Source organism: Echiichthys vipera (assembly GCF_963691815.1).
Source record: "Echiichthys vipera genome assembly, chromosome: 7".
Lineage (NCBI taxonomy): Eukaryota > Metazoa > Chordata > Actinopteri > Perciformes > Trachinidae > Echiichthys > Echiichthys vipera.
The window spans coordinates 9566449-9581749 of NC_139832.1; the positions used below are offsets into that span (position 1 = coordinate 9566449).

Below are 15301 nucleotides of genomic sequence, written 5' to 3' on the forward strand. Positions count from 1 at the left end.
CTGCATGTAAATTTTAGTGTTTGCTGTTGTTTGGGGAGGTTTCTTCCTGGTGGAGCAAAAAACGAAGCTTATATTCTGGAGCCATCTTGTTGGGCCAAACCATGTGCTGCTATGCTATGGGGGAGATTTTGATTTATTTAGTTTTGCTTTGTGTTTAGTTGTATTTGGCCCTCATCTAGGTTATCCCTTGTGTGGTTTAACCAATGTGTTTGTTCAGTGAACACCCTGTTTAGTTGTTTTTACTTTGACTAAGGTTATGTTGCATTGACCTCTTTTATGGGCCCAGTTATTAAGTTCTTGGTAACTGTTTTTGCATTTTGTCTTTAAATAAACCCCCACATTTTTCAACTAACTCCTGTGCCATATAGCCTCACTACTTGGTCCTTGACGACTGTATATCTGCATATGTGTCAGATCAAGTGCCCACGTTGTCTTCAGAGCTTTCATCACTTGTATTCCCCCTGAAGTGCTTGCTTTAAATTCCACCCAATAAAAAAATAATGTCTTGGAGCTGTCGGGTCAGCTTGAACAATGATGGCAGTGAAAACACAATGGAGCTTAGCACTGACTTAAGATCACAATTAATAATTTACAGCCCTGCCACAAATGTTTCATGGCACATTGTGCTGGCACTACAAGCTCACTTATTCAAATGGGGGCTTTGAAACTGGCAATACTTAAGTATTTGTCTTACACACACCAGACAGAGGTCATGTACCAATCTCCTCTGATAAGCATTTTCACTGTTATCTTGAGTTCAATCGAATATGACAGCACGGACTGAATAGACCAATACCTTAAGCATGCTGGTTCGTCAACATAAACAACACATCGTTCTTCATATTACATGGCAGCCCCAGACTATGAAATCACTTGGGGATGCCTGTTTTACAATGCACAAACCAAAATCAACATCAGATTGACTATATCAGTTTGGCCCGTAATACAGTCCCAGTCTCAAGGCTTAACAGGGTCTGCAAGATAGAACAGTAGATGAAAACAGCACCCCTTTTGAGAATAATCCTCAATAAGAAGAACTCCCACGAAAACCTTGTCCTCTTTTGTGGCCGCTTGCTCTGTCTTTGTTGCTGTGTTTACCTGGGAACCATTTGTTCGGCGACACCCCCCATAGATAAAGTAAAGCATGAAGGCCAAATCCTGTCCAACAATGATTTGCTCAAGCAATCACCACGCACTGTCCTGATGTCACCACAGTGTAAGTACACTACAGCAAGTGCAACAGTGTGTGACAGCAACAATGTCACACTATGGACACTGTAGCATAAACATGCAGTATTACTAATTGTATTAGGATTATCATTTGTGCAATTCACAGATTAGAGTTAGTACATTTTTACACCATTTTATGAATGTTATTCCTTCTTGCTCTATCTATGCATCTCTCAGTTTTATTTCCAAGTTTCCCAGGTACTTATCTTTTCTCTGTTTTTACCCTGTAATCTCCTAATAACCACCCCCCTCTTTGCCCATTCCCTCTCTGCCACCCTCCTTCCCTGCCTCTCTCCCTCCCTTTTTTTTCTCTCCCAGGCGAGTGATGCGCGTGTAGTGTGAGCGAGAGCCATCGGTGTGTGTATGTGTGTGCTTGTGTGTCTGGAGAGAGAGAGAGAGACAGACCGAGCCCCTAACACGGAGCATGCCTCTGCGTCCGGCAGCCGGCAAACATGAGCCACCCAGCCCTCCACGGCAGGACCAGCAGCAGCAGCAGCACACACACTCACACACACTCACACACACAGCAAACGGCAGCCAGGGGGGCAGCACTGACAGCGGCAGCTCCCGGGAAGAGGACATCGGTGTTCCCATTCCTGTTGGTGTTCTGGCTTTCTGTCCCGGTGCAGAGCGGAGCCACAGTGCAAGAGCACCCATGGAGGAGCCGACAGGCAACACAGTGGTCATCCGCATTGGAATCCCAGACCTACAACAGACGGTAAGAGCTCGTTCTGTAGCCACTGCTGGAGAGAGTATGAAAGAGAGGGAAGCTGCCTCTTCCCCTTCTTCTCTGACTGGTTGCTTTGTACATTTCTTCTGTCTGCTTTTCAGAATTTGCGTTATATCTTTTAAACATCTTCAGTTTTCTCCTTTTTCTCTCTTTCCTTTAACCATTCTTTCTTTATCCCGTCCATCTTTTTCCTCCTTTCCCCCTCTTTCTTTTTTTTGGTATGCACACTTAGTGACTGTATTTGCTTGCTGGCTTCAGGGGGTTCCACTCCTCCTTGCCTATTCCACTGATGTCTTGCTAATAAATCTACCTCTTCATTAACTGGGCTTCAGCTGACTTTGACAACTGTCCACTTAGGGTGAGAGCAGGAGAGGGAGGGAGGGCAGAGGAAGAGAAAAGGCATCAGGGATATAGAAGGCTGTAAGAGGCAATGTAAATCCACAGGAAGACATAAAGTAGAGAATGAAGATAGTTATACTTGAACTGTGAGACTTTACCTCAACCTGTCCATCTATCTGTTGTTGCTTTGTGCCCAGACAGAATAAAAGACCCAGCCCTACATTATTCTGATACAATCTTTACACAGGAGTTTCTCTGAAGATGTAGCCCGTGTCTGTGTAGTATTGCAGCTATTGAAAAAAACCCCTAAAAAACGCAGAATGGTTAGACTGTGAGATTGGTCTTCCCTTCATTTTCCCATTTCAACACAGTATTCAGTGTTTCTCTCTCCACAAAATGACTGTGACCATACTGAAGTGTGTATTTGTTTGCTGCAGAAGGTTTTATGGAGTAGGGAAAATAACCAGATCCTAAGTAAGTTAATGTCATTGATTTTTCAATCTCTGCTATTGTAATTCATTTGCATGGCAACAGCTATCCTTTCATGTTTGAGTGATTGTGTGGACAATAAAGGTTTATTTTATCTTATCTTACAACAACAGAAATTCTTAATGGATTGTTCTATCAGCGCTTACTTCAGCTGTTTAAAAGTACTTCATTTTTTACAATGAGCCTTTGTTTGCTGTAGAATTAAATTGTTTTCAATTCAACACATATCTCAGTCAATGTATACTCTCTCTCTCTTTATGCCTGCGTTCTGAATCCCTGTCAATAGCACACATCAGATCATACTATAAGAGAGAAACTATGAGACATTTTCTATGATCAACACAGTATTAAGCCTCTGAATCAACACTTCTCTACTCACCCCTCGTCTTCTGCTCTCACATATCCAATGGAGACAGTCTCCATTAGTTGTATAGCAAAATGCAAATTAAACCTTTGCAGCCAGTCACTGCATGCTTGTGCTCAGGTACTCACTTGGATTTCTGTAGGTGGCTTAGAGTGTCCTTTTGATTCTTTCTCCAGACATTGATGGCAAAGGCAAGAGGCTGTTTTTTTTTGTTTGTTATTGTTGATTACCTCATTGTTGTTGGCTTCTTGTTGAAATGACCCATTGTGAGGCCTCGGCACTGCATGCTCGGAATAAAGACAGGAAATAAAAGGAGAGCAGTTGAAAAGAAAGCAGAGAATTCCCCAAAGGTGCTGCAGAATCGCTGTCTGTGAACAAAAACGGTTTTCAGTAAAGCTCAACACACACACACACACACACACACACACACACACACACACACACACACACACACACACACACACACACACACACACACACACACACACACACACACACACACACACACACACACACACACACACACACACACACACACACACACACACACACACACACACACACACACACAATCAAGCACATACATATCATGTAGACCAGGGGTGCCCAATCCGGCTCCTGGAGAGCTGCTGCCCTGCATGTTTTAGGTTTCTCCTTGCTCCAACAAACCTGATTCTAATGGTGTGCTCGTTATCAAGCAGCTGAAGCTTGTCACAGGTTTGCTAATCGTTAGAATCAGGTGTGTTAGAGCAGGGAGAAACCTAAAGCATGCAGGGCAGTAGCTCCCCAGGAGCAGGGTTGGGCACCCCTGATGTAGACAAACTAAAGCTGCTTCACACCACCATGTGGCAACCGCCCTGAAAACCACTTACTTACCTTTAATAACATTTCTTAAAAAAAGCAAAGCTCTTTTTTAAAGCTGCTCTTACTGCCAAGTGGTTACCGCCAGTATATCAACACATTGAACTCTGGGTGGCAGAGCAGAATCTGCTCGTGTTCACATGGGAGGCAACAGCTTCATACCTCTGCCACTCTTCTTCCTCTGAAAACCGCTTTCCCTCTGCCTTATAGTAACTCAATGTAACTATATACAACGCTCTGTTTGTTTTTTTTCACTTTTGATTATCAGGCTGTATGATGGTATTAAGCTGTAGACACCACATCCAAGCTGTTAAGAAGACATCATAGTGCGGAATACAAAGTGGAGGAAGAAATACAAAGTAGGGGCGAAGAGAAGAAATAGGCCAGAGAAAACCACAGAAAGTGACTGGAACATTTGGGATCATTTTTAAGACGAAACGTATTTTAAAACCAAATTAGTTTACCATAATTGCACAATGTCAATGCTTCAGCATCTCAGCAGAAAAAGTCCCCAAAGTGCACCCGACACAAGGTACCATTAATAACATTACAAGGTAATGACACTCTGGCGACTTTCAACCGGCTCCACCTCACTGCGCCGGGGCATGCAGAGGATACGACACCCGACCAATGCTAAGTCTGATGCGGTGGACTTGGATATGGACGTTGTATATAGCTTCAGTTGGTTGGGTTTAGTTTTTTGACATATTATTGTATATTGTATATATTGCATGTTTAAACAATGCAAATGTAGATATTTCTAAAAAGGAAACCAATGAGTTGTTTATTTTAAGAGATCAATCTTATTTTTTCAGTTGTAGCCTAAATGTACTACTCTAGATTACAAAAATAATACACATACAGTACATGCACTCATGCCCTTAAATCCTAATCCCATTGGCAAGGGACTTCCCCTAATGTGTTTATGTATTGTAAAGATACTCAGCAGATCATTACTTTCACTTTCAAGGAGTCGCATTTAATCCAATATATGGACAGACAGGCAGGAGTACAAGCAGCGTGACATAGGGATAGGCGAAAAGACAGAGTAAGAGCCTAAAAGTCTGACAGGCAAACATAGAGGCAGATGACAGATGGCCAGACTGACTGACTGAAGACGGTTTGAATCTTTTATGGAGCAGTCAAATGTGACTTGTGTGTATTCTGAGTGAGCAGGAGATTACACTAGAATAGTTTGCCTAAAGTTGGATTACACACCACCTGCTGTGTTTCAAGCCTGGATCAGGAGAATGAGCACCATGTAGAAATCACACCATGCAACACTTGTCCTCTTCAGCAGGATAGAAGGGAGGAGTGAAGACTTGTGTTGCTGGCCACGTTGTCATGACCCTTTGCCGTCACTTGTCAAAGCAGTGGGTAGCCCTGGTAACAAACGCATGACGCTCCACTACGGGTGCTGTTTGAAAAAAATGGGAAACGTTGTTAGCATTGTGAATTCACACAAAACTAGGTGGTTCAGTTTAGGCAACAAAACTATTTGGCAAGGGTTAGGAAAAGATTGTTGGTAGGGTTAAAATAAGTGAATTTGTAACCTAACTACAGTGAAGCACAGGACATGAACAGGACATGCACTGCTGCCTGGGTGAAAATTGGGTGTTTGTGTGACTCATTCCCTTCCCCAAACTTCACAACTTTCATATCTCAACCTTCTATATGCAGAGTTTGGTGCCCTTAATACTGGAGCACTTGCTCTGAGCACCATACAGCAGAAGGGTTTACATTGGTGGTATTTGACGCTGAAATGACTTTATCCTCCCACTTCCTTGGTTTCATTCCTTTGCATGTTGCATCAAATTGCGTATATTTTTGCTAGCTAATCAATCTAAATTAATGGTATTTTGTGTTTTTGTACACAATTCTTGGATGTGACCTGATGTGCATAATTTCTACAGTGGAAATGTATGATATCTATTAAAATAAGATCTTAAAGATGAAGCCCAGTTTGTGTTAAATGTATTCTTCTGAGTGTTTGGTGGGGGAGTCAAGTGGAATAAACACTGATGGTCGAAATGTCTAGTAGTTCAAAGTGTTGAGTAAAAGCTGGATTTGGCATGGAGAGCGTTTTGACATTTGGTTTGTATGTTTTGTCAATTACACTTTGTTAAGAAGACTTCCTGTGGGGAGGATACTTGAAATGAATTATGTGAAAACGAATGCTCTTGGTCATTTAGCTTATGATTGACTAAGCCAAGTCCGTTATTACATCCAAGAATTGCACAGTCCTTGGTGCAACTTTAACTGAGTACCGACTCTTGGCAGTAGGAGACAGTAAAGCTGCATTAGCAGTCGTTACCACCATTTGTTCACTCAGACTGTTGGGCAGATTATTTGCACAGCTTTTTTTTTTTGGCTCACGGGTATCTTTTGTCATCATATCCAATTCAACCAAAACTCTATTTGTATGATTGGTGCAAAAAGACAGCTTCCCAATACTGCTAAGGGGTGTCATTCATCTCTCAACAGTGGAGAGGGAGACACTGACCTGAATAGCCTGCTCCACTACACTCTACCTGCATTCAGCCTAATTCTCAATTTACTTCCCTTGTTGCCTCTTTTAGTTCATTCGCTCTCTTTATTCGTTCACTAAAAGTAATTTTCTGTCACAAGTAAAACATTCTGATGATGATAATTCTACAAACTGGTAAATTAAAAAATACCCCATTTTCCCAGCCCGTGTCCTCCTCAAGTCTGGGTACTCTACCATGGACCTATAAGTCTGAGGGTTCTGCTTGGGGAACCGTTTGGTTTTATGGTTGTGCGAGTCCCAGATTCCAGCTCTGTTATTCTCAGCAACTCATTTTGTCTTCAGTGGTTAATCCAACCTTTTTTAGCCATTAGTAGGATTTTTGGTTATCTGCCTCCTCTTCTGTCTGTTGCTGTATAGGGGATTGGCTTTCCAAGGTACCTTCTCTACCCTCATTTCCAGCATTCTCCCTATCTGCGGCTGTTTTGAAATAGTCTTCGAGCAGTTTATTTTCAGGAGCCATTTTACTGATGTACATGTGGATGCTTCATGTTTCATTCAGGACACTGGCCTTGAGGCTAACTAAGCTCTTCTCGGTCTAGCTGGCATACAGTCTCAGGATGCTGCAATTTGGATACAGTTCTCTGTGTACTGTGAAAGGTTTCCTGTAGTAAAAGAGGAATGAGAGGATGTTTTAATGTTATTGAAGCTTAGATGGCCTTTTGCTATCAACTACCCAGCTAGTCTGGCAGGGGTGAAAGTGCAAGAGAGCCTACAAGCAAGAGAAACCTTAAATTAAAACTAACTTTACTTGGTACTTATTTCAATGTAAAAGAAATACCACAGAAGCAGCAGGGTTGCGTGAGTAACAAGGAACCAACTGGCATAGCTTAAAGCTTTGCAGGCTCTTTGCCTGTAGAGGTACTGTGAACTTTTACTAATTTAGAGACAGAGCATGTTTGAGAAGGACTAAAATTACAGTTTAAATGACTGAAGGTTTGTGATGTGGGTTCAAGGAAGGAAGTTGTGTTTAGGTAACTAGTCGGTTAAAAATCTCCATCCCCAGTTTCTCAGTCCTGATATCATCAGCCTCCATGTCCAAACATGTGAATACAGCCTCTGATGACAGGTAATGCTTCTGTGATGGCCTCAGACATGGTTCTTTCCACTGAGCTGACAGTTGAGTACTTGTTTATTTACCTATAAACTGGGGTTGCTTGTGGCATCTCAGGTCTATGTAGCTGTCTAATTTCCATTACCGACTATGTAGCCTTCTGGTAGTTTAGTCCTTTTAGTCCCAATTACCCTTTCCTCACTTAACTGCCATCTGCCCACACTGTCAGTCTGAATGAAATTCTCCTGTTATTGTTGTAGCTCCAGGTAAGGTGAAAGTGTGGTTTTGCCTTAGCCAGTCAGAGTGTAAACCCTCTGTTAGTATCTGGTTTATGTGTGCTGCTGGCAGGACTGACCCTGTGTCGTCGATAGATTGATTGTTTGGTTGATATGCACATGCACAATCAAGATTTCAGTGGTTGAAAAAATGTCTGTATCTTGAAACTGCGTGTCTGATACCACACTCTTTTGAATAAATATATAGATAGGATTGTCACTGTCAATGAAAGCAAAAACCTTAACATTTTGTGTTTTAGATTACTCTGCAGTGCTTCTCTAGCCATAATGAGAAAATCTAACACAACATAGGAAACGATATGTCTGTTAGAGATATATTTTATATCATGAATTTAAACATCTGGAAAATTGAGTTAAGAGACAGTTCATAACAGTTGTAGATAAAATAACCATAAAATAAACGGAATGTCTGTTTTTGACTTAATTAGTGAATTAAATATTGAAACCACTTCATAACATAGATGAAAAAAAGGTGTTGCGATAAAGCAACCCAGACCATTTATTTGCAGCGGTTGCCATAATGGCTTAAAACAACCAGAGATATTTACGGAATAGATCTCTCTCTCTCTCTCTCTGTATATATATATATATATATATAGCTATAACTCTCTATCAAACCATATGGGCACACATAGTTACAGGTCTGATAAGAGATAAAAAAAAATGACAGAAAAATGACAGAAACAAATAATGATGACTTGGTGGTACACAGAGTATTTTTTTTTAAGTCCCCCTCCTCTCAAAAATGTGTTTTTCCTGTTACGTCCTTTTAAACGTCTGACTTTGACGATATTGATTTGTATCTGAACAAAGTTTGTCACTGGAGAGGTGTTTGCACATGCCTCTACTAAAGGAGGAGAGGTCTGTGCACTTCTATGAAATATGAGATTCAAAGGTATCCCGGGCAAGCTATAGTTAATAGGACTGTCAGTACAGAGAGAAAACACACTGCCATCATAGCTGTCAGACACTCACAGTTATAGGCTAACAAGCTAACAAACAACATGCACAAATAAAAGATGCTAGCTTCAATTACTTTTATAGTACATCTGCAAGTCACCAATTTTGGTCCACAACATATTCCTCATCTGAATCTGGGTCTGGTTGATGCTGGGGTCAGGATGCTGAAACTATAACTTAGTTGCAGATCACTAACTTAAGCTCCGTGTCTGTCTGTCCTACCGTGGGGCTCTGTCGGTCGCACCCACCATACTGCGAGTCAGCAATTTTCCCAAGTAGCTCCAAGGCCTTGCTGCCTCCTGTCTGAAGCCAGCTCAAACATGTAGGCCTATGGCTGATTCCCCCTGAAGTGTCTAGTCATATTGATGAACGGTTTGCACACTTCTCTTTTTCCTCGGGTCTGCTTTTCAACCTCGGGTAGAAGCTAGTAGAATGTAGTCATTGAAGAGTCTCAACCTTGCGCGATCATTAGATGCAGAAAATGTCAGTTAGGAGAAAGTAGATATGATTCCAGACCTTTCTTTAAACTTTTTTAAATTTCTATGCAGGAAAACCACATTAAACTAAAATGTTAATCATAACAGAATAGTTTGTAAATACTTTAGATGTGTATAGAGTGGGACATAAATAAAACAACATTCTCCCTGGTTGTGGACAGCCCTAGATACTAGTGCTGATGGTTACTTTAAGAGACTCTCATGCTATTCAATTCTTTGTGTGGCTGTTGTTAGAAGTCTGCTGCAGTGATGGTGATTGGTTCCTGCTCTGGTAGAATGTAGTGGTCTGTTTTCAACTCTGTTATCCATTGAGCACTGATGGTATGCAATGATTGTTTCTCCCATAGCTCAGTAGTCTACAGGTTCAGCTCATGGTAGGTCTGCTCTTGCTGTATTACTGCACTGCAGCTGGTATTGCAGTGTAGTGTGGTGTGTTTCCTTAGTCTTGTTGCCAGCATTGTAAACCAATTAGATAAGCAGTCTCCAGGGCTACAGATATGGAGATCCCATTGTCTGCTTCAGATGGCAGGTCTGGTTCTTGATTGTTCCACCTTTAGTTTTCCAAGGTGGACACTGGTTATATCTTGCCTTTATGAATTTGTGGCTGACAAACAAATAGTTTGGATGGGGTAAGGGGTAGTGGTGATCTCCTCAGTTCTCAGCTTTATTTTTCTCATGCTAAGTTTTAAAAGTATGGACCTCACTGGGATTTCTATAGTAGCAATCCAGCCCATTTACTTTTCCCCCGTTGTCTATGGATCTTTTTTCTAATAACTTCTTACATCAGACTGCGCAGGTTCTCAAACATCTGATATGGACCTATGTGTGTTTCTTAATACGTCTGTCCGTGGACCTTGTGTATATACATATATCTGTCTTTATGTCTGTGCTCTATTATTGTTATGTGTCCTTATGTCCTAGTTTGATTGATTATTTCATTATATCCCTTTCTTTTTGTATCTTTGTCTCTGCTCTTTCTCTCTCTTTTGCCTCCCTTTCCACTGTCTTTCATCCACACTTAGTGTTCAGTTCTCTCTGCATATTGCTTGAGTCTTACACGCAACAGTGGTTTGACAGTTCACCCAAATAAACTCTCTCACACAGAACACACACACACACACGCACACACACACACACACACACACACACAGATTGACATATGCAATGTTATATCAGTGATTGGTGGGCACCTCTGTGGACAGGAAAGCCTCCAGTGTCCTTGTGTTGTCCACTGTCCTCATGCTGCTATTCTTAGCTTTATTCACAGTGGCAGCAGGGGCACAAGACATGGCTAGCATATTCCTACCTCCATTTGCCCACAACAGCCATGAAGGGAGAGAGCTTGAGAGAGATTTGACCCAGTGTAACCCCCCTGCCTGTTTTTATCTCACTTGTCCATCACCCCATCCATCTGTCCACCAGGTCCTAACAAAGAGAGATAATACAGAGAGACGAAACATAATTGAAGGCGAGGTGGGTAAAGCAGTAGTGTGTTTTTATATCAGCTATGCTGAACCAACACTGTTCATGCCGAAAACACAAATGTTACAGCACCAAAATGACCCAATGCAGTTGTGAAACTTCCCATCTGAATTCTTAACTCCCATATGCTGCTTTAGGCTTGTTCTTTCTTTAGTTGAGCTACTAACTGTGTTATATTGGTGGAAAAAAGGAAAAATAACTGATTGGGATGTAACAAAAGTGTATTTGGATACTAATAAATGAAATCAAGGAACAATTAATGGTCAGCAGGGGATAGCCAATTCTCATTAAATCTGTAAATGGTTTATTGATCGGCTCTCCTTTTGGGTTAACTCTATTATATTCCCTCTGCCTGTGTTTTCTCTCAGTTGTTTTTCTGTCTTTGTTTTCCTCCATCTCTTTCTCTCAGAGTCTAGTCTGAAAGCAGCTTGGGAATAGATGGAGACATTAATATTAGCCCAAACATACTGAGCTTTTGTTACAGGTCTGGGCTGGACATTCATTGTGTTTGTGCAGGGGGGACAACCCCTTACCTTTGTAATATTATCTCTATAACCAGAAAGGAGAGGACACTAGATTTTAATATGCGATTTCTTTTTTAGCCACCGGACGGCTACTGTGGCCTCCACCAAGAGATGAAATCATCTAATATAGTAATATTTCATGAGGCTTAATCTGTCTGACTATGAAGTTGAATTGAGATTGTATGTACAGGGGCAAGAGATCTTGAGGAGCCCTTGAGGGCTCTTGAGGAGCATTTGAACATGATCTTTGCAGTCAATAAAGTAATACTATACTCTCTACCTTGCTGCCAATGGGAAAAGAAGACCCCTTGGCAATTAACACTCTTCCAATAAGCTGCACTAATATAGTGCTCTGCTACATTTCCCTTAACAGCAGGGGAGATCAATCTCTATTGTTGTAATCATCGTGAAATTACTCTCTCTCAGCAGTAGCTCAAAGGTAAGCTACAAAGGTAGAGTGTCTTTGTTTTTCACTTCCTGTCGTATTGTGTATTGTATTTACAGTCAAATATCGAAATAAGTACAACTTACTTACTTTTGGTTGAAGCTAGAAACCCTACAGCTTGTTAAAGAACCTAATTACATCTGTAAGTCATCATACTGGTTTTCCACATTTAGGATCTCAAACTTGTTAATGTTCAAACTTCTCTAAGGGTGAGTTGTTTTAGCACAGTGCTACAATTTCCAGAAATGACATACATAATGTTGTCATTCCCACTGGAGCCGCCTGCTCCTCCATCTTATCCTGATTTGGTCACATGGATGCACATTGTGCACTCTGAGGTTGTAATTAGTCACACGTTATGGAAAAGCTAGATAGGCCGCACTGGGAATGTTAAAAATACTTTTTACTCCTACTTAATTTAATTAGAATTGTAAAAGCATAACATAGTTATTTTCAAATATCTTAAATAATTAGTGCATTCCAAGATATCAAAATTACTACTTTTTTTTACCTTTGTTTTATAAACTTAATAAATTAGTGAAAAGTTGACTTTTACCAGGAGTACTTTAAGAGTCAACATTATCTTTTTTCTCTGCAAATATGCACAATTGTTGAAATACTTTTTGTGTCTATGGCTCACACTGCAAGCCCAAGTGTATATATATATATATATATATATATATATATATATATATATATATAAGAATATAAGAATTGAGCACTTGGGCTTGCAGTGTGAACCATCATTTTTTTGGCTGTTCACAATATTTTTGTAATATGGCCAATGACAGATTCCAGTGTGAACTGGTTATGGTCCTGAACCGACTCACATGCACAAAAGAACAATAACAAAGATGTCCCATGCACGACACTATCATAAGAAAGTAAACATGGAGGCCACTGACATCAGCGTTAATGGTTTGATTTATAAGGTGAATCAGTAGACTCCAGCGAATTTGTGAGCAGACGATAGCAAGGACAAGGATGAGGAGAAACGGAGCCAAGTTACTTAAATTATGGAGTTTTTGTTAAGCAATGATGGTCAGAGCAAGGAGTGCTTGGCTTGTGGGTGGGTTGCTGCGTTCCAGTTAAATTTGTAAGTCAGAATTTCTGAGTTCCCAGTCAGATATTCCTCCAAACCCTAACCTTAAAATCCAACAAGGCTGCACCCAGCATCAACAGTAGTTTAAGCTGTAGGAATACATTTCTTGTTCCCATTTCTGTCTGTGTCTGTGTGTCATTTATTTAATGTTACACAAAGTACTGTCCATCTTTTACACCATTTGTTGACATGTGGCTACAGTGTTTGTACTTGCAAAATACCATATGCTGTAATGGGTTGTTATCAACTGGCATTGCTAACAGTGACTAGCATGGCTAAAATTCCCCCACCTGGTTAAATATAATGGTTTTCTGACTTGTAACTGGAACGCCGTCAACACTTTTTCATTTTCATTTATTTCATTTATTTATTTGTGCAAAATAAACAAGATTAAAATAACAAGGAAATTACACATGAACAAACATAAATGCACAGGTGGGAAAAAAGAACCCCTGAGGGCTTGTAAGAGATGCCTACCTAACGTTGAGATTAAAACATCAACAAAATCAAGATACAAATAGATTAAAATCTTCTTAAATCATCTAAAAGAAGGAAGAAGAATGTTATAAGCAATCAAAAGACAATTTAAGAAAAAGTGTGCCTCTGGGAGGAGATATTTTGTTTGTATTAATGTCTTTTAAAAGTGACTAGTGTTTGCGGAGTGTTTCAAATGACTGGACCTCTGTACCTAATTGAAAACTAGCCAAGACTGGTTCAGTAAAAACTGACTATGAAGTAGATCTACAGATCTGGTCTGATAACAGTTGATCTCAGACCTAGTTACAAACAAACCACTGAAAGAGGCAGGAAGTAGATTAAGACACATTTTTTTGTAATAAGAGAATGGAATAGACCCTAGTTTTATTTGTGCTTGCCTATGCTATATTGCCATACGATAGGAAAGGATAAATCAAGCAATTATATAAATCTATAAGGTTCTTTTGTAACAAGATGAGTCTTACTCGCCTTAAACCCTCGCCCTAAATTTTTTTTCACATTTTTTGGACATGTATGATATAGGCTTTTTTCCAATTGAGCTTAGTAATAACGCCTAATATCTCACAAAGGAAACATGTTTAATCGCATTATTAGCCGTGATAATGGGCTGGGTATTATCTGATAGAGATATGTTTTTAGGCTTGAAGATCATACAAGCGCTCATTTTTACCTTAACGTGTTAGCTAACCCATCTACAACACTGTTCATGTGACTTATTCATTTCTGTTCATCTTTGTCAGTAATGAAAATATTTATGTTATCAGCATATAAAATAGCTCCTTTGGATTTAGACGTCCTAGTATGGAACCTTGTGAAACACAGCACTGTACATGGCTGTACGTTGAGTTAGCACTATTCCAAACTACAGATTGATTCCTGTTAAACAGGTTATTTTTAAACCAGTCAAGTTCAGTACCGGGCACCCCAACACAGAATTGTGACCAATATCAATCTAGAGTGACGTAAAAGTTGCATCAATGATGATATGACTGTTCGGACTGAGGTTGCAAAAAGTCAGACCTCTATCTGATTCAAGGCCATATATGAAAGTGTCCCAAATCAGATTTCATTTGATTTGTGTTGTTCACACTGTTTTAAACAAGAACCAGGTCACATATGAGCAAATAATTTGATTTGGGTCATCCTTGCCTACATTCTGAATGTAGCATTTATGTTCGTGTGTCTTTGTCTCTTTATGCATGTTCATAAGCTTTGCTTGGTGACTGATGTTAATTGTAGGTGATCTTGGCATTCTCAGTCTCGCCTGTCAGCTGTAATGGAGAAGAGAACTTTAATCGATATTTGTTGTGTGTGCTAGTGTGTGTCTATGCCTGTTCAAGAATGTTTAACAAACACAGTGTCTAAGTGAGACAGATGGGATAGGTAGATGGCTGGGAAGGGAGAACCCACCCTTCACTTCGGACAAATGTTAAATATATTTAATCAAGCTATGTGGATATTTGTGAACCATGAGCACACATTAATGCACTGAGTCAGGCTTGGGCAGTATGTTTTTCTTCATACCGTCCTGACATTTCTTTGGGTTATATGTTATATGAAGGTATTTGGGTAGAAAAAATAAATGTGTAGGCAAAAAGCTGAGCTGCTGGTGTTGGAAGTCATTGTAGCACGTATGACATTGTCTACCTACAATGCTTTGTGTTTCATGTGCCATTAGCCTACTTAGACAAGTCTTGCTGGGTTTAAATACTTATAGTGAATACGAATGGAAACTGCCCTTCTTTCATTGATTCTTGCTGGATTTGTAGGTGGACTGCCAACGCCCTGTCAGTAACTTAAACAGGAGTAAAGAAGATGGATAGGTCAACAGATAAACAGAACAAGTTACTTATTCTGTACCCGAGTATACTTGCCTCATCATCTA

At 40.2% G+C, this 15301-nt stretch overlaps 1 protein-coding gene across 1 annotated transcript in view; it reads left to right on the forward strand.

Moving 5' to 3' along the window:
• Window positions 1–1654: 1654 nt before the first annotated feature.
• shank3a (SH3 and multiple ankyrin repeat domains 3a) overlaps window positions 1655–15301 on the forward strand; it is a gene marked incomplete at both ends in the record, with an annotated part of 142191 nt that continues 128544 nt past the window's right edge. Inside the window, one exon of the mRNA XM_083917471.1 lies at window positions 1655–1948. Within this exon, the coding sequence (XP_083773597.1) occupies window positions 1655–1948 (294 nt within the window). The remainder of the gene's footprint in view (window positions 1949–15301) is intronic.